At 40.7% G+C, this 24,342-nt stretch overlaps 1 protein-coding gene across 2 annotated transcripts in view; it reads left to right on the forward strand.

The window, feature by feature from the left end:
* The first annotated feature begins 533 nt into the window (after nucleotides 1-533).
* Nucleotides 534-24,342, forward strand: part of ADAMTSL1 (ADAMTS like 1) — a 418,285-nt gene continuing 394,476 nt past the window's right edge. For both annotated transcript variants that reach the window (XM_062017375.1, XM_062017376.1), the window contains exon 1: nucleotides 534-657. In XM_062017375.1, the coding sequence (XP_061873359.1) occupies nucleotides 577-657 (81 nt within the window). In that variant the 5' untranslated portion in view covers nucleotides 534-576. The remainder of the gene's footprint in view (nucleotides 658-24,342) is intronic.

Raw genomic sequence — 24,342 nt, forward strand, 5'->3', positions numbered from 1 at the left:
AAGGAAGCAGACCAGCGGACCACAGCGGATGGGACCCCGTGCCGGGCTACGCACAGCAGCTGCCCGCATGACTTGCTAAGTCCGCCTGCCTTGCGCTTGCCGCTGTGTCCCGCCCTTGCCAATGTGTGCCTTTCCTGCTGTGACCAGCCGTCCCTGCCCGCCGCCCCATCCTGCCCGAACACTGCATCCTCTCCTGCCTCAGCGCCGCTCCGTGCGCTCCATCCCCAGTCGTACGCTCCGTCCGTGCCTGACCGTCCCGTCCCTGCGCCCTTGCGTGCCCGGCACCCGCCTGCGCGCCGCGCACTCTGCGCCGTGGTCGCTCCGTCCGAGCCCCCGGACACCCGCGGGGCGGCAGCGGAGGGAGGCGGCCCGGCGACGGCGGCCCCCGCCTCCCTCCCACCGCCCGGCAGCGGGGGGCCGCGCCCCGCGCACCTCCCTGCCCTGCGGGGCCGCCCCCGCCGCGCACCCCGCGCCGCTCGCAGAGGCGCGCAGGGGCGGCGTGAGGCAGGCGCGGGCGGCCGAGCAGGCGGCCCGGGCGCGGCGCGGTGCAGCACGGCGGAGCTCGGCGGGAGCGGGATGGCCGCGGCGGCGAGGCAGTGCCGGGGCACTGCCGCCTCCCTTCTCGCCCTCGCCCTGCGGCTCCTCGCTGCCGCGCAGGTAAGGGGGTCCGGGATCTCGCTCGCCTCCCCGGGGCGGGGATGGGCAGCGCCGGGCTAGGGCTCTCCGCGCTTCAGACTCCCCTCGGTGGCGGTGGGAGTTCTGTGGGGCGCGGCGGCGCGCTCCGCACCTGCGGCCGCTGGGATGCTCCCGTCCGCGGGCTGCGGGAGCGCGGCCGGCTGGGCGCCTCCGCAGCCACAGGCAGAGGCCGCGGCTGTCCGCAGCCCCTGCCCGGCGCGGTAGGCTGGCGGGAGGCTCTGCCGGCAGCTGTGTTTGCCGAGCGGACGTCTGCGCCAGGCTCGTTTCACAGCTCTCTGGAAGGGAGGATGGGAGGGTCCTTATTACAGAAGTTACGATACTGCTGAGCTTTGTCTAGTGTCAGCGGGGAGATTTTAGGCTGCCTTCGCGAGGGAAACACTCGCACTCTTCAGGATACAGAGCCAGCTCCGGGAGTTCCGCGCCTGCGTTTCTCAGATAGGTATTTCGTTCTGAGCGTAGAGCGCTGAGCTGAGCCGTGTCACTGCATTTCCCTTGGGTTTGACGTATATCCTCTAACATAATCTACAGGTAGTTTGCTGTGCTTAGTCATCATTTTGCCATTGCCTAGCTTTTATTTCAGACTCTAGGCAAAGCCAAAAAAAAAAAAAAGGGGGAAAAAAAATGGGGAAGGGTGAAGGAGGTAGCTACTCTGATGATACCCCAGTCAGCCTTTTGGAGACAATAAGGGAACTCACTTATGGCTTTGTATGTACCCTAAAGAAAAACAAGTGTGAGCTTGGCTTTTCTAAATGATTCCCATTTCTTTCTGTTCTTAAATTTTAAAGATGAGTTTTAAATAAGTAATAGCGCATTTGCAGTAAAGATGATGTTATTTTGTGTTTAGGACATGAGTGTAACTTAACCCTCTCAAGAAAAAAAATCTCAGCAAAAGACCGTAAATACAAACCCCCTACCAACTGAACAGGATCACTTGAAATTTCTGGTCTCCTGTGCTCCTGACTGTGTGTTTTCTCCTCTCTTGAAACTCTGTGGCAATGGTGTATCTGTGAGTTGGTTACCCTGATGATCTGAGCTAAGTTCTTCATTTTGGTGGAGAAACTTGTATTTTAGATGGTTTTACCCTCTGTTGTTGCACCACTTATGGATCCTACACAAGGGAAATTATTCAAGAGCACAGTGAGGGGCCATGGGGAGTGACGTGTAATGCCAACTTACACCTGCAGTCATTTGGTCAGGGTTGGATCATGATTGTGTCACTGGAAAAGTGGAAAAGTTGCACAAAAGACTGCAGGGTACCTTGATATTGTTGGTGTGCCAACCAGTGTGTTAATAGAATCTGGTCTCTGTTTCTGATACAGGCCACTAGAGGCATGATAGCTGTAATCTTGCAATGGGAGCTGGAATTGACAGGCAGTTTAGTTTTCTCTGGATACTAAATTACATGAATGTAATTTCACAGTTATTGAGATAGTGTTACACTTGAAATAGTAGTTTGACACTGCCTCCTGCCTCTAGTCTCAAGTTAACAGACTGATAGTGTGAATAAAATCAAGTTGTCCTCATGGATAGCATTTCCTAGGGCCAAGAACATAATCAGACTGGGAAGCCTCCTGTTGTCTTTTTAGCATTTGTAATGTGAGATAGTGTATTAAGTGGATTAAAGTTATGCTTTACTAAGCACTCGTGGGTACACAGAATCATAGAATCATAGAATGGTTGGAAGGGACCTTTAGAGATCATCTAGTCCAACCTCCCTGCAGAAGCAGATTCACCTAGATACAAGCCTGTATCACAAATCAGATGCTAAAAATGGCTGTAATTCTGTAACATTGCATCATATTAATCTAAATTTTAGGTTAAAATAAGATGAAAAATACTCTTGTACTGTTAAATACCACCATCAATTCAGTATTTGGATGATACTGCCATACCATGTTATTAAAAAAAAAGCATACAAATCCCTTTTTTTTGGAAGGAGAAGAAAACTGAGTCTTAAGTTGTATGTAGTTAGTATTATTATTTTATAAGTCTTTCAGGAACGAAACAAAATTGTGTTCCCAATTAATGACAAATAGGTTATAATGATAACTCTAGGTCTGCGTTCTATTTTCAAGCTGAATTTTTGATTTAGGTGATGGTTTGCTGGGATGATTTTTCCTGCATCCTCAGTTTACTATTCGTGTGGAATTTCAATTGCCTCTTCTTTTTGCATAGTTTTAAGAGGGAGTGACTATCAATTTTTTTATTATTTTTTTCCTTCTTTAGGTCTATAAACCTAGGACAAGTACCTAGGACAAGGACAAGTGCAGAGTCCTGCATCTGGGGAGGAACAACCCCATGCAGCAGGACAGGCTGGGGATTGACCTGCTGGAGAGCAGCTCTGCAGAGAGACCTGGGAGTCTTGATTGATAATAAATTAACCATGACCCAGCAATGTACCCTAGTAGCCAAGAAGGCCAATGGCATCCTGGGATGCATCAAGAAGAGTGTGGCCAGCAGGTTGAGGGAGGTTCTTCTCCCCCTCTATTCTATCCTGGTGAGGCCTCATCTGGAGTCCTGTGTCCAGTTCTGGGCTCCCCAGCTGAAGAGGGACAGAGAACATCTGGAGAGAGTCCAGCACAGGGCCACCGAGATGATCAGGGGAATGGAACGTCTTTCATATGAGGAAAGGCTGCAGGAACTAGGGCTGTTTAGTCTAGAAAAGAGAAGACTGTGGGGGTGGATCTTATTAATATTTACAAATATCTAAATGCTGGGTGTCAGGAGGTTGGAGCATCTCTTTTTTTCTATGGTATCTAGCAACAGGACAAGGGGTCATAGGATGAAACTGGTGCACAAAAAGTTCTGTTTAAAGATAAGAAAAAAATATTTCACTGTGAGGGTGAGGGAGCCCTGGCACAGGCTGCCCAGAAGGGTTGTGGAGTCTCCTTCCTTGGAGGTCTTCAAGACTCGCCTGGACATGTTCCTGTGTGACCTCATCTAGGTGGACTAGCTTCTGCAGGGAGGTTGGACTAGATGATCTCTAAAGGTCCTCTGTGATTCTGAGATAATAGTTATTGTAGGCTACTCATCTTTTATCCCTGCTTAAGACTTCATGTATGAGCTTTGTGGAGAAATGCAGATGTTTTCACCTGTGTTTTATGGGCTCATTTAATATGAGCACATTCAGGTCTGTAAGGGACGTAGAAAAATGTAGACCATTGCTAAATTAAATTTTAATGCTTGTAATTGTACTCCTAGACTTTTTGTGTCTCATATTTGCTATATCCTATTCTGTTTTTATATTTATATGATGCGGTTGCTACAGGGTTCCCTTGTTTATGTCTATGATGTGTTTTGGGGTGATGGGAGTGAAGTGGGGTATTTTGTGTATGAGGAAATAGTTGATATGGAGAAGAAACTATCCTTTTAAAATGCTTCCATGTAGTCATGTAAAGTACATTAAGCATCTACCTTTATGGTTTCTCCAACAAGATATTTACCAAGTAAAAATCCACTGAATTTTGTTCCACTGTCCAGCGAAGACTGTAACTTTCTTTTCTGTTGAATAATGTTGGAAACAATGGTCATAGGAACTGAAAATAGGAATGCAGTCACTATCTGCATTTGAAAACCTAACCATATTGTTAGAAGGTGAAAATACTTCAGTCTGGAAGCATTTTAGATAAGACTGGAGAAAAAAAACAGATGAAATGAGGTAAAAATATTGGAATACAGGTAATACATTTATAGAATACAAGTAATCATCCAGCACTGAAACATCACTGCACCCCTACTTGATCTATGGAGAATCATCTTGAAAGCAGTCTGTATTCATCCCCTAAAAACTGTAGTGTGTTTCTTGTGGATCTTGTAGTATTAAGATAAAAATTATATTGATGAATATAATTATGTCTGGAAATGTTTAAGCTGAGCAAACTCTATGACAGGGTGACCCACTTGTTGGATGAAGGAAAGGCTGTGGATGTTGTCTGCATTTACTTTAGTAAGGCATTTGACACTATTTCCCACAGCATTCTCTTGGAGAAATTGGCCGTTCTTGGCTTGGGTGGGCATACACTTTCCTGGGTGCAAAACTGGTTAGATGGTTGGGTCCAAGGAGTCGTTGTCAATGGACTTAAATCCAGTTGGTGGCTGGTCATGAGTGGTGTCTCCCAGGGCTCAGTACTGGGGCTACTCCAGTTTAACATCTTTATTAATGATCTGGATGAGGGGATAGAGTGCACCCTTTATAAGTTTGTAGGTGACACCAAGCTGGGTGGAAGTGTTGATCTGCTTGAGGGCAGTGAAGCTTTACGGAGAGATTTAGAAAGGCTGGATGGCTGGGCCAAGGCCAATGCCACGAGTTTCAATAAGGCCACATGCTGAGTGCTGCACTTGGGCCACAGCAAGCCCCAGCAGTGCTACAGGCCTGGGGAGGAGTGGCTGGAAAGCTGCCAGGCAGAGAGGGACCTGGGAGTGTTGGTTGACAGCAGCTGAACATGAGTCAGCAGTGTGCCCAGGTGGCCAAGAAAGGTAATGAAATCCTGACTTGTGTCAGAAATAGTGAGGCCAGCAGAACCAAGGAAGTGATTGTCCATGTGTACTCGGTACTTGAGGTCACACCTTGAATACCTTGTTCAGTTTTGGACTCCTCACTACAAGAAGGACATTGAGGTACTGGAGCATGTCTACAGATTGACAGCGAAGCTGGTGGTGAAGTGTCTGGAGCACAAATCTGGTGAGGACTCTTAGGGAGCTGGTGTTATTTAACCTGGAGAAGAGGAGCCTGAGTGAAGACATGATCACTCTCTACAGCTACTTCAAAGGAGATTGTAGTGAGGTGGGGGTCAGTCTCTTGAGTAATGAATGGAAAGAGGAAATATAAGAGGAAATACAAGAAGAAATGGGTTCAGGTTGTGTGAGGGGAGGTTTAGATTGGACACTAAGTATAACTTTTTCACTGATAGAGTTATTAAGCAGTGGAACACTGCCCAGAGTGGTGGTGGAGTCACCATCTCTGGACATATTTAAAAGACACATAGATGAGGTGCTGAGGGACATGGTTTAGTTTAGTGATGGGATTGGCAGCGTGACTTTTCCATGATCTTAAAGGTCTTTTCCAACTGTAATGATTCTATATCACTGAAGTCCCTGTTGTTTCACAGAATCACAGAATGGCGGAGGTTGGAAGGGACCTTTAGAGATCACCTAGTGCAACCCCCCTCCTAAAGCAGGACCACCTAGATCAGGTCACACAGGACTGTGTCCACGCAGCTCTTGAAAACTCCACAACCTCCCTGGGCAGCCTGTTCTGTTCCCTGCCTCTTTCTAATTTGTACCACAGAATCATGGACTGGTTGTGGGTGGCAGGAAGGTCATCTTGTCCAATCTCCCCGCTTAAGCAGGGTCACCTAGAGATGGTTGCCCAGGCCTACATTTAGGTGGCTTTTGAATATTTTCAATGATGGAGACTGTACGATTTCTGTGAGCAAATTTGACAGTGCTCAGTCACCGTCACAGGAAAGAATTGTTCACTGATGTTCAGAGGGAACCTCCCATGTTTCTGTCTTGCACCCATTGCCTCTTCTTTTGCTAAACAGCACTGATAAGAGCCTGTGTCCATCTTCTCTGCATTCCTCCTTCAGGTTTTTATATACCTTAACAAGACCTACCTTAGCCTGTTTTTCTCCAGTCTCTCTCAGTTTTTTTCTCATAAGAGATATGATCCAGTCTCCTTGTGATCTTGTGGCTCTTTTTTGGGCTCTTGCTAACATGCCCACCTCTCTCTTGTACCAGAGAGCTCAGAACTGGGCACAGGACTCCAGGCTGGACCCCATCACTACTGAGTAGAGGGGAGGGATCATCTCCCTTTATCAGCTGTCAGTACTTTTAATACAGCCCAGGTTACTGTTTGCCTTCTTTACTGAAGATCACGTTGCTGGCTCATGGTCAACCTTGTGTCTGCTAGCTCTGCCTCTGATCTTTTTTTCTGTTTACTTAGAAATATGGTGAAGAGAAGACTTTGGACTAGCTTTTTACTGTGGTGTGCATTTCAGTTCAGCCAAAAGTTTTTAGGAAAATGTCATGAAAAATTGTAGAGCCATTTCCGAGTGTTCAGGTGCATGGAGAAGAATGTAATTTTAAGCAGTTTTAATGATGTTTATTTCATGAAAGATTTAAGTCCTCTTAGTGTCTTTGTGAAGAGTTGAAAATTTTGCAAGAGAAAGTCCTGGCAATGGAGATGTCTTTTGCTAAAATCGTGAAAGTGAGACTAAATTTGCTTAAATTACAGGTCTCTGAGCATTCATAGCCTGCAGCTCACTAGAGATTTAGGCTGTTAGCTTTTTCACATGTTTCCACAGGCCGTATAAGAATGTGTGCATGTGTCAGGGAAAGAAGCTGTACTTCCTCTTCCTGCACCAGGCAAAGTCAGGTTATTCACAAACTGATATTACATTTAGATGCTACCAGATCCATGTTGCCATGTGGATGTGTTGTGCAAATTTAGGATGAATGAAGGATTTGTGACATCCAAATGCAGATGAAACGAGAGCTACAAGTGTCATGGTTTTGTGAGGAGCTGCTTTTGCTTGGTAATAGGGAAAGGAGGCTGCAGTGCAGGCCCGGTAAAGAGTTCTCGAACTTTCCCTAGGCTGTGAGGTTCAGACCCACTTGCAGCCTGGCTAGACCAATCTGGCACTTGCAGCCTTCGATGAGAAGCAGAGACCCTGTGACAGAGAGGGTGAGAGTTGGAGACTTGGGTCAGAGAGAGTGAGTAGTTTAGACCCCAACCGAGAGAAGATGAACTGGGGTTGCAGCGGCCCATTGAAACAGCCGTGCAGCGCTTTGTAGTGTGTGGGAGACCCCGAGCTGGAGCAAGTGACATCTGTTGAGGACTACTTCTCCTTAGGGGTGTGATAAGTGGCAAGAGACATGGGGAAAGGACTGACTGCAAACCTCATTCCCTGTTCCCGGCACTGCTTATAGGGGAAGGAGGTAATGACACTGGGCTCAGGGCTCTGAGCCCAGGAAGAAAGGGATGGGGGAAAAGTGATCTTAAAGGGCTGGTTGCACTACCACTATTCGCCCTACTCTGTGTTATTTTTTCCGTTGGATATTTCTGTTAAGATTTAGTTCGAGGCAGACTAAACTTAAGTTTTGTTTTCTTCCCCAAGCTGAGTAGCCTTGTCTGTTCTGTCTGGCACCATAAGCGGCAATTAGGCCCGCCCCTCTCCTTCCTGAGTGCCAGGGTCTGTGGTACTTAAGTGTAATCATAGTCTTTTGTCTCTGCATGGGCCTGAAGTACAACAAATAGGTCAAGAGATAACCATGTGGAGTGTGAATATTTTAGCACTACTCTGATTGTACGGATTCTGACAGGTTATTTGAACTCTGACAATAATACTTGCTGCTGTCTTGTGTGACAATAACTAGCTCTCCTGTAACAGCTTTTGCCTCTTCAAAGATGAAGGAAAAAGAGGAAATAAAATTATACTTTTATGTCATAGAATCATAGAATTATAGAATGGTAGGGGTTGGAAGGGACCTTTAGAGATCATCTAGTCCAACCCCCCTGTCATGTCTGATTTGATTTTTTTTCTCATTTCTCTTTTAGGCCTGCATGCCAAATTTCAGTCTTAAAAATATTGCCCTGTTTATGAGTATTTCCAGCAATAATTGCCTTGATAATGAAACCCTGCAGTTAGGTACAGATATGAATATTAAGTGTTTTGTTATCATTAATGACAAACATATCCTTCAAAAAGTGGGGATATAATTTTTTATAATTTAGACTAGAATATTAGGATCATGTTCCAGTCTCATGTCTCTGTAACTATGCATTTAAAAGCATCTCTGGTCTTGGTGTAGAAGTTCTCATTGAGTGCATGAAGCTGACACCATTAGAACTTGAAACATCAGAGGATGTAAATGATTACTACTAGGTGTCCCAAGGGTTAAGTTATTCTATTTGGCTATTAAATAAATGTGTTTTATATTAGGAGTTTTGAAAATCTTGGTTAGAAATGGAATCTTTTCCTTAGCCTTTGAGGTCATATAGCATGAAAAAGGAAAGGGGAAAAAAAAAAAAAAAAAGGAGCCCAGGTATACTTTTAGTCCTCTTTCACTGCAAACCCCACTTCAATACTTTAACTCTCTAGTTACCTTTTTTATCCCCCCTACAAAATACAATAAAGTATGCGTTGCCTGTGATAAAAAATGTGATCAAACACAATGAAGCCTACTAAGGGGATGATGTACAGTCAGTAGAATAAATAAGTCATTAGCTGGATATAGCAACCACAGTATTCCCTTCATGCTTCTGTTTCTGTATTTTAAATTTCCCGTAACAGTTCAAGTACATGTTACCATTGTGCACCTTAAGGCACTTTGCACCCTGGAAATGCAATTGTGTCTCAGCTGCCAACAAGATGTTTCTGCTTTAGTAAGCAATGTAACAGCAGTGTAACATACTGTTTACAAGACTTGGTGAATATTGGCATGTGCATCTGAGTCATGCCCCTATTAAATTTAATTAAACTCTTCAGCCCCTTCTCAGTCTTAAGAATATGTAGTTTGTATGCCTTTTGAGAGATATGCACAGTCAGCATAATTGTTGAACATGTATGTACAAGGAAAGTTAACAAGAGGAGGGCAACAGAAAGAAAAAAGATAATTCAAGGCCTTTGGGGAATATATTAAGTGGAGCTGTGCTAGGTACCTTGGAATAAATTGTGGGGTGAATAGGTCAGTTATGTTGTTTGACATTCAGTTAATTTTTTTACAAATAAGAAAAAAAGGGAAGGAGACAAAATAGAAATTGCATAATTTGGGTTGAACATACAGGAGAAGTCAGATTATAACAGTGAGTTCTGCTCAGTAACAGGAAACTTGGTTCTTTAAGCACGTTGTTACACTGCGTGGACAAGAGCAGTATTACACAAGTTTGTGTCTGAGGTGGGAATGGGACAGATAATCTAGATAGACTGTCCAATTTCAGCAGATAATATCTGTCAGAGGAATTAAACAAAGCCTGTTCTTACACTCCTGCTTCAGTTTGTCCTGTATGGCCAGGTGCCATAAATAATGACTGCATTGCATCAGTCCCAGATATGGTTTGTGGAGTGTTGTTTGATACTGTTACTTTTGACTCAACCTATTGCTTCCAGAATTTTCATCTGTACAAATATATGGCTTTAAAAAAACCCCAAAAACTAACACCATATCTGTTAGTTCTTTCAATGTGGCATAGTAATGTAAGAGTAGATTTATATGTTGTTGGCAGTAATTGTTTAATTTAGTTTTGTTTGAACTTGCAGATTAAACAAGCCAATGTACTGAATTGCACAGAAGAACCTACTTGTGGGTTTTGACATAGTTACAATAATACTGTTGCTCCCTGCATAACTCAAGTGGACTACAGAAGCTGGTTTTCCTTTGGGCTGCACGTGGTTTTTGATTCTATGAAAAGCTGATATGAAGGAGAGACTTCATGTATAAGAATGACACTGCCATGTATTATAATAGTCAAAAACTATTCCTGTAAGGCAGCATGTTTCCTTTTCTGTTACTTGATGTCTCTCTATACTTTTAAGAGGAAATAGAGGGGAGCCAGACTCATGCCAATTTATGCTAGCTCTCGAAGAAATAACTGATCAACAGCTGCACCAAAACCACCCTTTCCTTTTTGCCATGGGCTTGGCAGAGTTGTATCATAGTAGGGAAGGGGAGGTAAAGAAGAATTTTTCTTTTTTTTTTTAACAGATTAATGACATTTCAAACTTTCCTTTCAGTTTCAGAAAGTTTGATATATGAGTTTAAAATTTTTCAGTTATCTGGAGAAATAAAGAAAGAGCAAAAGTGAGAGCTGAATGCTGCAGTGATCATTTTGCTTAACCAACGTTGGGGTAAATGGTGCTTTTGTAGAACTATTCTTTTTCAAAGGAAAGAATAACTGCTTCATTGTAATAGGCACTATCAATAATTTCATGGCAATTTACTATGCTAGACTGATGCATGAAGTGGTGCATGGGACAATTTGGAAATGCAAGCAGTTTAATTTTTCTCTGATTAGAAAACTGCTTTTGGTAATGGGTATTTTAAACATATGTATATTTCAGTGAGAAAAAGCTGCCTCTGAAAAACCTGTCTCTCAAAAAAGGTGTGCCAATATCAAAGACATAAGCTAATTTCCAAATATTTTTTCTCTTCTCCTCTTACCTCTTCTTGGCATTCCGAACCCTCTTGCTACAGCCGTAGTTCTGCTAAAAAGTGTACATGTTGTGTGTAACTTTGGTTGTCAGTGGTCTCAGTGAACTTGGGAAATCCGTCATATGAATCAGCTTATGTGCTTGTAGATTTGGAGACTGTCTGAACAGTCATTAGAAAGGCAACAAGACCTCTACATTTTGTATGTTCTCCCCCATTGCCTTTTACTTCTAACCTTTAACTCGCAGATAATGGCACCGGATATTGCATCCAAATGCTTATTATGAACACTGTCACTGAAGCATAATGCTTCATCTGCAATTTGTACAGTGGCTTTTCAAATTCTGTTTAATGGAAGACTGCTTTGAAGAGGTAAACTTTTTACATCCACCTGGAGTTTAAGTAAAGTACCTATGAGTTTCTGTGTGGTACTGCAATGATTAATTGAAAGTCATGTTTATCCTGGAGTGAGTGATTTTCAAACTTTGAATACAACATTTTTTTTTTTTTTGAAGAGATGCCTTTCAGGTATGAGTCTGCTTCATATTTAATGACCTGTCTACAAATATGAGGTTTTTTTGTAGAAACTGTCCTGTTTAGGGTTGAGTTCCATGAGTTGCTAACCAACCTTTGTTGGATTTTTATGAAGGAGTATTTCAGAATATTAAAGAGCAGGTATTAGATGGGTCAGAACCTTTGGCTTTAATCAGAATGTTTATACTGGTATTTGGGTTCCTAGTGATGTTCATTTTATGACCAAATGAGCTCTCTTTGCTTTCTAAATTCCATATTTTTATGTTGCATTGTTCATAACTGCTTAAGCATTAGCATTTAATAACAAAAATGTAGGCTTACTCTGTAGTCCCTTACAAGAGTAAGCTGTTACTACGGTACTGCACCTATGGACCTGTATGTGCATATGTAGGGCAAAGGTAGACTCATTAAAAAAAGCTACTTGTTCTCATTACCTTTGCATTCAATTACAGAAAGTACAGAGATGCTTTAATACCTCATTTTGAATATGACTTACTACCAAAGTTGTGCTTATTTTATAGTAAGTAAAATTAAGATACAGAACAAATACAAGTTGCAAACAGACGAGAAAGAGTAATTCTTTTTTATCCTAGAAGTTTGTGCTATATTAACATGCTTATTAGGAAACAAAAATGTTTCTTTGCTCTCCATTCTGTTGTCAGTCTCGGACTCTGATGTGGTTTTTTTCCCCTGATTTAAAACAATTTGAAACAATGTGGTTGTAGAACATACTCATCTTCAATGGTAAATTTTAAACATATCTGCCCTAATCATAATAAGGTTATAGTGTATTTATTATTCTATGGCTGATTTTTCCAAGGAGGTTGAGCATAGAAATTACATGACTTCCATTAGCTTTTAATACAATTTGGAAACCTAACTTAATTTTCTTATTATGGTGACTGAGGAAGGTAATAGACACTGAACAGCAAGCAACATGATGAAGAATGTTTTTATCTGCTAAAAAAGACACATAGGGGAAGGCAACAGGAAAACGTGATCCTTGGTTGCTGGGAGAGGGAGAAATAAAACAGAATTCATCAGATAGGCTGTAGTTTCTGCACTTTCACTTGACTGACTGACCTGTGGCAGTCAGTCGGGAAACAGCAAACTTTAAAACTCAACATTTCAGATAGTGTAAAAATGACTGAACACTGGTAGTGGGGAATTGAGCTTAGTAGATGTGTATATGAATACATATGCCACAAAATTGTTAGACTTGTTGCTAAAACACAATTTTGGGAAAGGTTTTTAAAGGTACAGTTTAACTTTTAAAAAATAAATGTCTACTAACCAGAAGAAAATTCTTTGTAGGAAAAGCTTACTTGTAAAGCTTTTCTAAACTATTTTGGAAACCGTTATTATTTTTTATAAAAGCTTCATTTGAATTATATTCAAAGTAAAATGAAATTTGGTTTATCAATGTTAAAATTAGTTTTTCTTTCTGTAATTATCTGCAGTTTCATACGTGGTCAGAGTGGATCATTCTCAAATTAGTTTAACTAGTGAAACCTGCAAGGTGTTCAGAGGGTTTTGGAAGGAGGCACATGATCCTTGACTATTTGTTTTATCTCCAGATTTATAGGATTTCTTAGGGAGTAGGGGTCTCATCATAACTTTTTTTTTTTCCCCTTCCTACTTTATATGTAGCAAGTACATTAAATTTCTGTAGGAGGAATATGGGTTTATGCTTAGGCTTAACATGCTAAAATGGAACAGTCTTTGAACATATTGATCTAAATTAAAGTTTTGCATTGAATCTTAAATATTTTTCAATAAATTATAACAGGGATGTTTTGGGTCTTTTTTTGGTCTTAGTTGTTTATTTTTGATGTCAGTAATTTAAGTTTTCAGTTCATTAAACTTAAACCTTGTACTGCTGTTAATTGGCTGCTGACAAAAAGAGAGCTGATATTTTAAAAAGATCCCTGAAATGTTCTGGATTGTGGAACAAACCTTTTCCTGGTCTTAAAGACTTCATGTTTTCATGTCAAGTCTAACATAAAAAATTCTGGATGCTGGAGAGCAGTTAAAATGAATATGTACTGGGTCCCTTTCAAACCGGTTTACTACCAAGAAAAATATTGCAGCTATAAGCTATGACGTTTATGTGACATCAGACCTCCAGCAAGGTGAGAACATAGAGGTAAACCTAAGAGCTCGTGAAAACAATTTGAAATGTTTATATGGGAATGGTGAAGGAAAGAACCTGTGTAGTAAAAGATGGGCTATTTTTTGTTTTAAAAAAGCACTCCTCTATAGCTGATTTGAGCCTTGATATAACTTGGCACTGTATTGAGACCATGCCAATGCTAGAAGGGAAACATGGGTATTTTAAAATATGTGTTAAACACCTTATATATACACTTTATGCTAGTGGTTTGGAATTAACTGCCGCCTGTGTTGGATTTTACTGCTGATGTGATGTTTTTCTGAAGGCTTACCACTCTTCTATCTATACAAAGCCGAAGTGGTCTGTTCTCATATGAAACATTGGTCTGACTTACTACCCTGCAGAGTTTCAGTGCTGCTCTGAGTCTGCTTTTGCACAGAACAAGTTCTGGCTTTGTGAACCTGAGAACATGGATCTTCTAGGCTCCCCTAAGAATTGAAGCTGTGTTTAAAACATGGAAGAAGCCTAAGTAGAGCTGCTTGCCAGGCTTTTTGTAAAAGTATATGTAGAGCCTTCTCAGGCTCCTGTAATATCCTCATGGGATTTTAACTGAAGCAGAATAGACTCTGAAACAGTGACCACAGTTAAAGGAAAGCTGACACATCCTAGTGTCACTGTGGGCATGTAGTATGATAAATCGCAATAGTTCATCAACCTATATATTAAAAAAACCCCATAGTTAAGCAGATGGTTAGTCAGCAAGTCATATGATCTAAAAATAATCATGTAACCATGACTATTTTAAGATTGCAGTAAATATGAATATCTGACTTCATTTCTTAATAAAAGCACAAGTACAAAAGTACTGCTGACATAGCTACTATTGTATCGGTTGGTTGGTTGGGTTTTTTTTTGAAAAGTGCTCTTGGGTTTAATGTGGGAGATAAAATATTTTTGCATGTTATGAAATCAACCTTAGGATTTTTGTGTTCCTGTGATCAAATTGTATCCAGCATTCAGTGAATTAATTTACTTAAAGAAGTGGTGATGGAAAGGTGTATTTTTTATCTTTTACGGAATTTTGCAAAAACAGAATTTTCAAAATAGTTGTACTCTGTTGTGAAAATGTCCTTGTGATCACACAGCTGAAAGTTGACATTTGTATGTTTCACTTCCCGTGTAAGTTTTGCAGTCATGGCCTTTTCTGATGGGGTTAAAGCATCAGTAGAAAGGTTGACTGATGTCATCTGCCTGGACTTTCTAAGTCACTTAGAGTCATAGAATCAAAGAATGGTAGGTGTTGGAAGAGACATTTAGAGATCATCTAGTCCAACCCCTCTGCAGAAGCAGGTTCACCTAGATCAGGTCACGTAGGAACATGTCCAGGTGGGTCTTGAAGACCTCCAAGGAAGGAGACAGGCAGCCTGTGGGCAGCCTGTGCCACTGCTCCATCACCCTCACAGTGGAATAGTTTTTTTCTTATATTTAAGTGGAACTTTTTGTATTCCAGCTTCATCCCATTATCTCTTGTCCTGTTGTTAGCTACTGTAGAAAAAAGGGATGCTCCAATCTCCTGACACTCACCATTTATATATTTATAAATGTTAATAAGATCTCCCCTCAGTCTCCTCTTCTCCAGACTAAACAGCCCCAGTTCATGCAGCCTTTCTTCATATGAAAGGTGTTCCATTCCCCTGATCATCTTGGTGGCCCTGCGCTGGACTCTCTCCAGAAGTTCCCTGTTCCTCTTCAGCTGGGGAGCTCAGAACTGGACACAGGACTCCAGATGAGGCCTCACCAGGGCAGAGGAGAGGGGGAGAAGAACCTCCCTCGACCTGCTGGCAGCACTCTTCTTGATGCACCCCAGGATGCCATTGGCCTTCTTGGCCACGAGGGCACATTGCTGGCTCATTTTAGTTTATCAGGACTCCCAGGTGTCTCTCTGCAGAGCTGCTCTTCAGCAGTTTGACCCCCAGCCTGTACTGGTGCATGGGGTTGTTCCGTCCCAGATGCAGGACTCTGCACTTGTTCTTGTTGAACCTCATGAGGTTCCTCTCTGCCCAACTCTCAAGCAGGTTGAGATCCCGCTGAATGGCAGCACAGCCTTCTGGGGAATCAGCCAGTCCTCCCAGTTTGGTGTCATCAGTGAACTTGCTGAGCTTAATACTGTACTGCACAACATCCTTGTCTTTAAAATGAATAGATACAGATTTCACAGCTGAGCCACTCAATCAAGAAGAGATTGGCTGGGTGGTCACTCTTGAATAGCTGCAATCAATGGCTCAATGTCCATGTGGAGACCAGTGATTAATAGTGTGTTCTGTATTGAGACCAGTATTATTTAATGTCTTTTTTGGGAACATAGGACTGAGTGCACCCTCACAAAGTTTGGGGATGACACAAAGCTGAGTGGTGTGGTTGGTGCTCTAGAAGGAAAACATGCCATCCAGAGAGACCTTGACAAGCTAGAGGGCCTGTGCAAACCTCATGAAGTTCAACAAAGCCCAGTGTAACATCCTGTGCTTGGGTTGGAGCAATCCCAAACATGGATACAGGCTGGGCAGTGAATGGAATGAAAGCAGCCCTGCAGAGGAGGACTTCTGAGTATTTGTGGATGAAAATCTGGACATGACCCAGCAATGTGCCCATGCATCCCAGAAAGCCAACTATATCCTGGGCTGCATCCAAAGCAGCATGGCCAGCAGGTAAAGGGAAGTGATCCTGCCTCTTTGCTCTGCTCCAGTGAGACACTATCTGGAGTACTGTATCCAGCTCTGGGATCCCAGTATAAAAAATATATGGACCTAATTAAGTGGGTCTAGAGGAGGGACATAAAGATGGTCAGGGACTGAAGAACCTCCTGTATGAGGACAGGCTAAGAGAGTTGACTGTGTTTAGCCTGCAGAAGAGAAGGCTCTCGGAGATCTTATGGTAGCCTTTCAGTACCTAAAAGAGGCCTACAAGAAAGCTGATGAGGGACTTTTTAGAAGGGCATGCAGTGGTAGGACAAGGAGTAATGCCTCTAAACTGAAAGTGGCCAGATTTAGATTACGTGTAAGGAAGAAGTTCTTCACTTTGAGAGTAGCAAGGCTCTGCAACAGGTTTCCTAGAGGGGTTTTATATGCTCCATCTGGCAGCATTCAAGGCCAGGTTGGATGGGGCAACTTGATCTTGTGGAAGGTATCCCTGGCAGGGTGGTTGGAACTAGATGAACATAAGGTCACACTCAACCCAAACCATTCTGTAAAGCTATGGGAGCTGCCTATTAATACCATCATGTTGTTCTTGACTGCTTGTAGAGACTGTTATACTTCTCTTTGTCATTGGTAACTCAAATGCAAATGCCTTAGTAAGTGCTCTTGATCTTCCTGAGTGGCATTTTATTGTTTGTTTGTATAAATTATGTGTAACAGATTAAGTATACAATTAAGGTAACATTTTATGTTAAATTCATGCTTTCTGAGTCTTGTGGGGTGTTCACATGAAATTTCAGGATGTTTTAAGGAAAAATAAGAAAGATATGGGGTGATGAAAACCAGCAAACTAATTTGGTGTGATTGTTTTTTAATCATCTGAGTTTTAACCCTCTCCATTCTCATAAGAGGTAAAATTCACAGTTCTCCTACGGTATTGAACCCTGTTGTGGAAAAAACTCACTTCTCAAGAGTAAGGATAACAGCAGTTGTTGCAGTGTGTGTTCTTCCCAGACAATGTTTTATATAGAAGAGGGAGTTAAAAGTGCCCTGAGATTTTGCTTATGTGTAAGCAACTACAATGCTCTTCCAACACACTTCATTTTGTCCTAATGTATTACATGAACTTTGCTGGTTGCGTTATAAGGAAGATATGTCTGTTTGATTCTATTTTGAAAAGAGAAGCGTCCTAAATCATATCTGATAGATTCCTTGTAATCCATGTAAAATCTCTGCAGCATGTACTGCTTTCTCAGTGTTCCCTTTCCTTTAGCACATGACCTTGGTTAGATCTAACCTAGACAGAAGTACTATATGGAGGCAAACCAGATTGAAAAGAGAAGGCTGAAAGATTTACAAATACTTACTTCAGCTTCCTCAGTTGTGAAGGCTGGATTTTCATAAGAAGAGTGTTAATGTAATAATGTAAAGTCATGTTGGGATGGGATGAACTGGTTGAACGTATTTTATGGAAGCCAACCTGACATGCTTTTTCAATGCTCCTCTGGCATCTTAATAGGAGAAAAAAATGAACAGAAAAATTACTTTGTTCTAATGTTCCAGTTCCTCTCCACTGGGTGCTGTTATTACTGTATTTCCCAGTAGAAAAAGTAAGACATTGCAGAAGACCTTTAGCCGGATATCTCTTTTTTGTTTTTCCCTTATATTTTATCACCTGGTGAGTTTTGATTTAATCAAAAATCATTTGTGTTCTCTACATAGTGGATTCTGATCAGAATTTTCTGATATCACATTTAGCATTTTATCTTCAATGTGAAGTATTTGTCTATCTGCTGATGAACAAAACAGAGTTCTATATATTCACAGAAGCACAGAATCATAGAGTGGTAGGGGTTGGAACAGGCTTTAGAAATCATTTAGTCCAATGTCTGTGCTAAAGCAAGTCCACCTAGATGAAGTCCCACAGGAATGCCCATTTTTATATCAAGAGATGAATATCATATCAACAGCAAGATGGGAAAAAAACCCCTGTTTCTTGCCTTTTGCTTACCTCTTAAACCTTGGTGAATGAAGAAATTTGAGAATAAAAGAGGATGTTGGACTTGCATGTTACTAGTGTTTTACTTTGAGCTGTGAACTGGAGCCTTTCAGAAAATTTTACCTTCAAACTTTTCTTCCCACCCTCCTGCAACTCTACACTCAGAGGGTGTTGTTTTCTTCATAGGTCTTGCCACAGGATCAAGTTGAGGTCTGAAATTTCTAACATCTCTTAACTACCCTGTGTTTTACACTCTTATAAAACTTTCCCAGTTGTAAAATGGAGGTGAGAATTTATATTTTCTCGTGTCTTTCATATTTTGATTGGTTTCAAATCAGGGATTTGTGTGTTTTCTAGGCAGTGCACAGTACAAAACAATCTAGTTCTTTACAAAGCTCTTCAGAAAATGTTGCAATTTGAACAACTGTGAAAAACACAGGCTTTAATGACAGAACCTTTGCTAGCTGTGTGGTTTTTGATTAGAGGATTAACAACTGAAAATTATGTTTAAAATAGTTGAATTTAGATGTTTTGCACATCAGCTCTGAAATTCAGCTTAGGATCTGCTGGGAGCATATTTCTTACTTCTAATAACAAGATTACATGTCTCCTCTCCAAAGTCTGCATTGTGTAAGGAATCAGTCATGAGCACATACCCTTCAGACTTATCAGTGCTCTTTCCATCTCTATTCTTGCTGTAGTCATGATATCCAGCTTTTTCTAGGATTCCAGCTGCTGCTAAATTTGTCTGTAAAACTGGGTAAAATCATGATCTGGAAAGCAATTTGTAAAGCAGAATTAGGAAGAAACTTCTTCCTTTTTAGTACTGTGCTTTAATGCTTTTGTCAACACTTAGCGGCATAGCTGAAATACAGGAGACAGAAGCCAAAGAACTGAAAGTACATCCTTTCCTCTGGGGACTTTAGAAGCACTTCATGCTGTTCATATTTAGTTTGCTTTATGAGGCTTTTACTTCTGATTACTCTCTATAAACATTTCTAAAAGCCCAGATGAAACACTGGATTTATAAAATGACCTAAGTTAGAAAGATATAGATGGTTCTATGAGGTAAAAACAACATGGGGCTTAATTCAACCTGATAGAAGTTCTCTCACTTAATCTGAAATCTAAAGACTAGAGGTCCAAAGATTCCTAGTTTCTTAAAAGATCTGGAATGTATACTTGTAGCTCTGAGAAAGACAAATAATTTATAGTAGATGTTAAGATATTTTAAGTAATTTTCAATGTGTGCTAAAATTACTAGAAAGGAGCATATGGTCTGGTGGCGTACCTTCCATGTCATTGGTAAGACCTGGTTTTGTATGCCTTTAGTCTAAAAGAGTAAATTCTAAAATTGGCAAATTTTGAAAATGATTTTTTTAACAGCAGCTTTGTTACTCTATGCAAAGTTTTCAAAATTTTTAGTTAACGAGAGATCTGAAGAACTCTTCTGAAGTTGGAAACTTAACTAGAACTTTTTTGATAGTGTTCCTGAGGTGAGCCTTGCCCTCATCTTCTCATAATTTTCTCCTAATTATAGGGATTATAGCTTCAAATCACTTCAGCTGGTTTCATACACCGAGGAGTGCAGCAAGAGATGTGCTAATGTCAGGACTGTTTGAGGCTTATCTTTTTATGGGACAAAGTTGTTTCGATTTTTTGGGTTTTTTTAATAAAGGGAGGCACTTATGAAGTCTCAAACACTAAGTCAGTGTCTGATTGGTTTAGATGAGCATGTCAGTGATCTTCCCGAGGTCAAAACCAAGTAAAAATCTCCCTTAATTTTCTCATAGTTGAGCTGAAGGAATAGGTCTTTCATCTTTTTAACAAAATACACGGAATTGTAAGCAGAGGGCTTCCAGTGCCTTTGTTGTGGGTTATTGAATGCAAGGATAAAAGCCGTTGAATTACCAAAGAAGGAAGTATGAACTTTTAGACAGAATTAATTGTAAAGTATTTAACTAGGTACTGCTAGTCAAACAATATGAAATTTGGATCGCATTTGTTTTTAATAACAACAAGTAGTTGGACTGCTTGGATTATAATGATTAACCATACAATTACTATTTTTAAGTAGGTGGTCAGAAAGAATACATTTACCTTTGGAAAGCTTGTCTATATAATTCACAAGATTAAATGAAAATGGATAGTATGTGCTAATTATTCTTAACTGCAATGACGAACCACTTAACAAAAATGAAACAGCATTAGTCTTCTATATTTCCACACTATGAAAACAAAGAAAGCAAACAAAATAAAGTTATTCTGTTTCATTTCCTGAGTAGAGTGTGTAGGCACTGCTTTGAAAGAATTTCCTGAAATATGGCGTCTTCTTCACATTATAGCGTGATTTTTGTCATACCACTACCAATTATAAGTACTTGTAAACCTAGGGATCTAGCAAGGTTATCTTCCAACCAAAGAACTTTGGAAAATACTGTTTGGTTTTTTTTTTTCAAAGAAATAGAAAATTCTGAAAATGAGAAAAGAGATGGTTCAGAGGAAGTTATGAGAACAGAGGATGACGCTGGTTTTTCACTTAATGAATTCCTCTAGCAACATTCACAAGGACACACAAGAATCTTACTGGAAATGTTTTGAATAGCTATATACAACAATACAATGCTCATTAGAAAAGGGTTTGGAGGACAGTATGAACAGACACAATTAACTGATGAGATAACCAGAACTTCATTATGATAAACACTTAAATAACTCCCTATAGTATTCCTTACTCTTTTTGGACAGGTATTTCCTTTTTAACAAGGTTTTAACTAAATGTTTCTTTGTTCTAATGCAGCCTTTAGACTTCTCTTGACATCCATTAAACGTGGTGAGGGGGAAGGAGAGAGAGAAAAGTGGAGAGAGAGAGAGAGAGAGAGAGAGAGAGAGAGAGAGAAGGAATAAAAGAAATAAAGGAAGAAGGCAGGAAAGGAAAGCAGGCAAGAATGAGATTGGTTTAATGTTGGCAATAGGTTATTTTCACAAAATTGTTTTAGTAGTTGCGTTCTGTATTGACACTCTCATTTCTGTTTCTTCTTCCTCTCCACTTCTTTCAGTCTATGAACAAAAACAAAAAAAGATTTTCCCCACAATAACATACCATGCTTTGTTGAAAGCAAAGTTTAATAGAAAGATATAACAATATTAATGATACAAAACCAATGATAATAGAAACAGGGCTTTGTTTCATATTAACCTTGAACAAGAAGATGAAAAGTTAGTTATCTGCAGAATCTTGGAGGAATTATTTACATCCTCTCCTGATGCAGATTATTTGTTTCTGCCTCCCACTCTTTCCCCACCCACATTCCTCTGAAGGTCTGGATGTCCTCTGAAGGTCTGGATGATTGCCATGGCTCAAAGGACATTTTGCTCTATGTGCAAGTGCTGCTGTTTACTTGAGAAACTTTCCTGGTGCTTGATTGTGTCATTTTGCTCACTCTTAAACCACTTGCTAGATTTTTAGGTTAGCATCCCTGTGTTTTTCTCAAGATCTTCTGGGAAGTTTCGTTTAACAAATTCTTTGTTGCAGGGTTGCCAATGATATATTCTGTTTTCCTTTCCTTATGAAGTGTACCAACTTGTGATCTTAAGTAGTTTGTACAGAAGAGGTGTGTCTAACTGTCATTAATTAGGGGCATTTAGTTATATGTGTGTGGTAAGCATACTATGGAGCTTCCTGAAAATGATCTCTTAAGTGAAATTAGTAACTCATGTGATTCTGTCCAGCCCTGTTCTCATAGCTCTACAAAAAAGAAAGTACCCCCAATTGAGTCTTTTCTCTCTCTCAGAAAATTGCATTTTGTAAATAATTTCTTATCAGCTTTTGTATAATCCATTGTCATGAGCTCTCCAAACTGCTTGTCTTGATCAGTATGGTAAAAAAAATTTCACACCATTATTAGTGCTGTTAATCAGTGTTTTCTCATTTTCTTTAGAATGCTTTGGATAACTAGATCTGTGTTGTCTGTAGCTATATTTTGCTCAGTAGAGAGAAACTTGACAAAGAAATGTCAGAAATTAACAGAACAGTAACCTATTTTGAATCTTCCATTAAACTTTTGTGTACTAATCAAAGCAAAATATTTTTTTCTCCTCATCAAGAAGCATCATAGTGCTGTTCAAGGCTTTCAGTATTTTCCTACTATGTTAGAAGTTAGAAAATACAAAATGTCTATATAAAGTGGAGTAATAATCAGAACCCAGAATAAATTAATTAACATTGAAGACCTAAGAACCACATTGATCCTTGATTTATCCAGGTATTAATTAAGTGGCATTTTACTGCAATAATGCATGGCCACTGTTGAATCAAAAACTCAAACTCTTTAACATTATTTTCTCTGCTGTCATTTTTTTTCCTGTGCTTTGTATCCCCACCTTCATCCCAAATCCTACAGGTGCACTGGCACATTTTCACAGGAAAATTTAGAAGATGTTTTTAGTTGTGTTTTGTTTTTTTAATACAGTGTCCTGTACTGGAGACTTAAAAATTACATGATAGTGGCTTATATCTTTGAAGTGGATAGTATCTTTGAAGTCCAGTGATTAGAAAAGGAAAAAAGAGTTTGTTGCAGATCAAAGACACTAGCATGCAAGCAACAGGAAGGGAAACATATGCCTGTATATGAAAGGAGTGGTGATGAGCAAATGTGATAGTAGAGCAAAGCAGATACAGTAGATGGCATATGAGGCATCAACATAGAAAATCTAGAGAGACAGAAAATGAGAGGCAAAAAATTGTAAGCAAAATTATACTGTGTAAGTAGTGGGTTTTGTCACCTTTTTGTGTGGGTGTGTATGAGTCTGAGACAAAATACATGATAATGATATTAATATAAACCTGAACTTAACATACTTTTGTAGGCAATTGCTACATGCAATGAAAATGAGGCTAATTATGAGCCACACTGTTTTATTTGTTACCATAATCTCACCTTCTGCTTTATCAACATAGAATTTTACCCAAATAATCTGTAAGCTAAACTGTGACTTGTGTTGAAATTCAGAAGTTTGATACTGATATTACATAGTAATAGCATTGCTGCTAAAAACTAATACTGTCTGCCTCTTAGAGAAGGGTTAACATTTTGACATGTTACAAGAGAGGTTTTTTGTTGTACAATGAAGTTATTTGTACTGGGCAATGCAAATGGCAGCCTCACTAACTTGTGGTTGTATGTGCAGCTATGAGCCACAAACACATTCCAGAAATATTGGTGAGCAGAGCTCAGAGGCAAAGGAGAGTGGTTCCTCAAGGACACTGTCCTGTGAAAATGTTGGGATTGGGATCTTGCTGGATCTTGGGATTTCTTTGCAGATTCTTCCAACACTATGTTCTATGTCTTGCTCAACATCTTCATCAACGACCTGGATCAGGGGACAGAGTGTACTCTCAGCAAGTTGGCTGATGACACCAAACTGGGAGGACTGGCTGATTCCTCAGAAGGCTGTGCTGCCATTCAGTGGGATCTCGACCGGCTTGAGAGCTGGGCAGAGAGAAACCTCATGAGGTTCAACAAGGGCAAGTGCAGAGTCCTTCATCTGGGAAGGAACAACCCCATGCACCAGTACAGGCTGGGGTCAAACTGCTGAAGAGCAGCTCTGCAGAGAGAGACCTGGGAGTCCTGATTGATAATAAACTAACCATGAGCCAGCAATGTGCCCTTGTGGCCAAGAAGGCCAATGGCATCCTGGGATGCATCAAGAAGAGTGTTGCCAGCAGGTCGAGGGAGGTTCTTCTCCCCCTCTCCTCTGCCCTGGTGAGGCCTCATCTGGAGTATTGTATCCAGTTCTGGGCTCCTCAGCTCAAGAGGGACAGGGAAGTGCTGGAGAGAGTCCAGCGCAGGGCCACCAAGATGATCAAGGGTATAGAATGTCTTTCATACGAGGAAAGGCTGCGGGAATTGGGGCTGTTTAGTCTGGAGAAGAGGAGATTGAGGTTGGACTAGATGATCTCTAAATGTCCCTTCCAATCCCTACCATTCTATGATTCTATGTAGTGGATTATGTCGTAGCTCCCATGTTAGCGGTCTTCTGATGCTCATGTGAATTAGCTAGCTCATAAGTGACATGTGGCTGAAAAACATGTGTTGATTGTCCATGCATTAAATATTTGAGTATATAAGGAATTCTTTGGTGCTATTTGTGTGATG

The sequence above is a fragment of the Colius striatus genome, chromosome Z, assembly GCF_028858725.1.
Source record: "Colius striatus isolate bColStr4 chromosome Z, bColStr4.1.hap1, whole genome shotgun sequence".
NCBI lineage: Eukaryota > Metazoa > Chordata > Aves > Coliiformes > Coliidae > Colius > Colius striatus.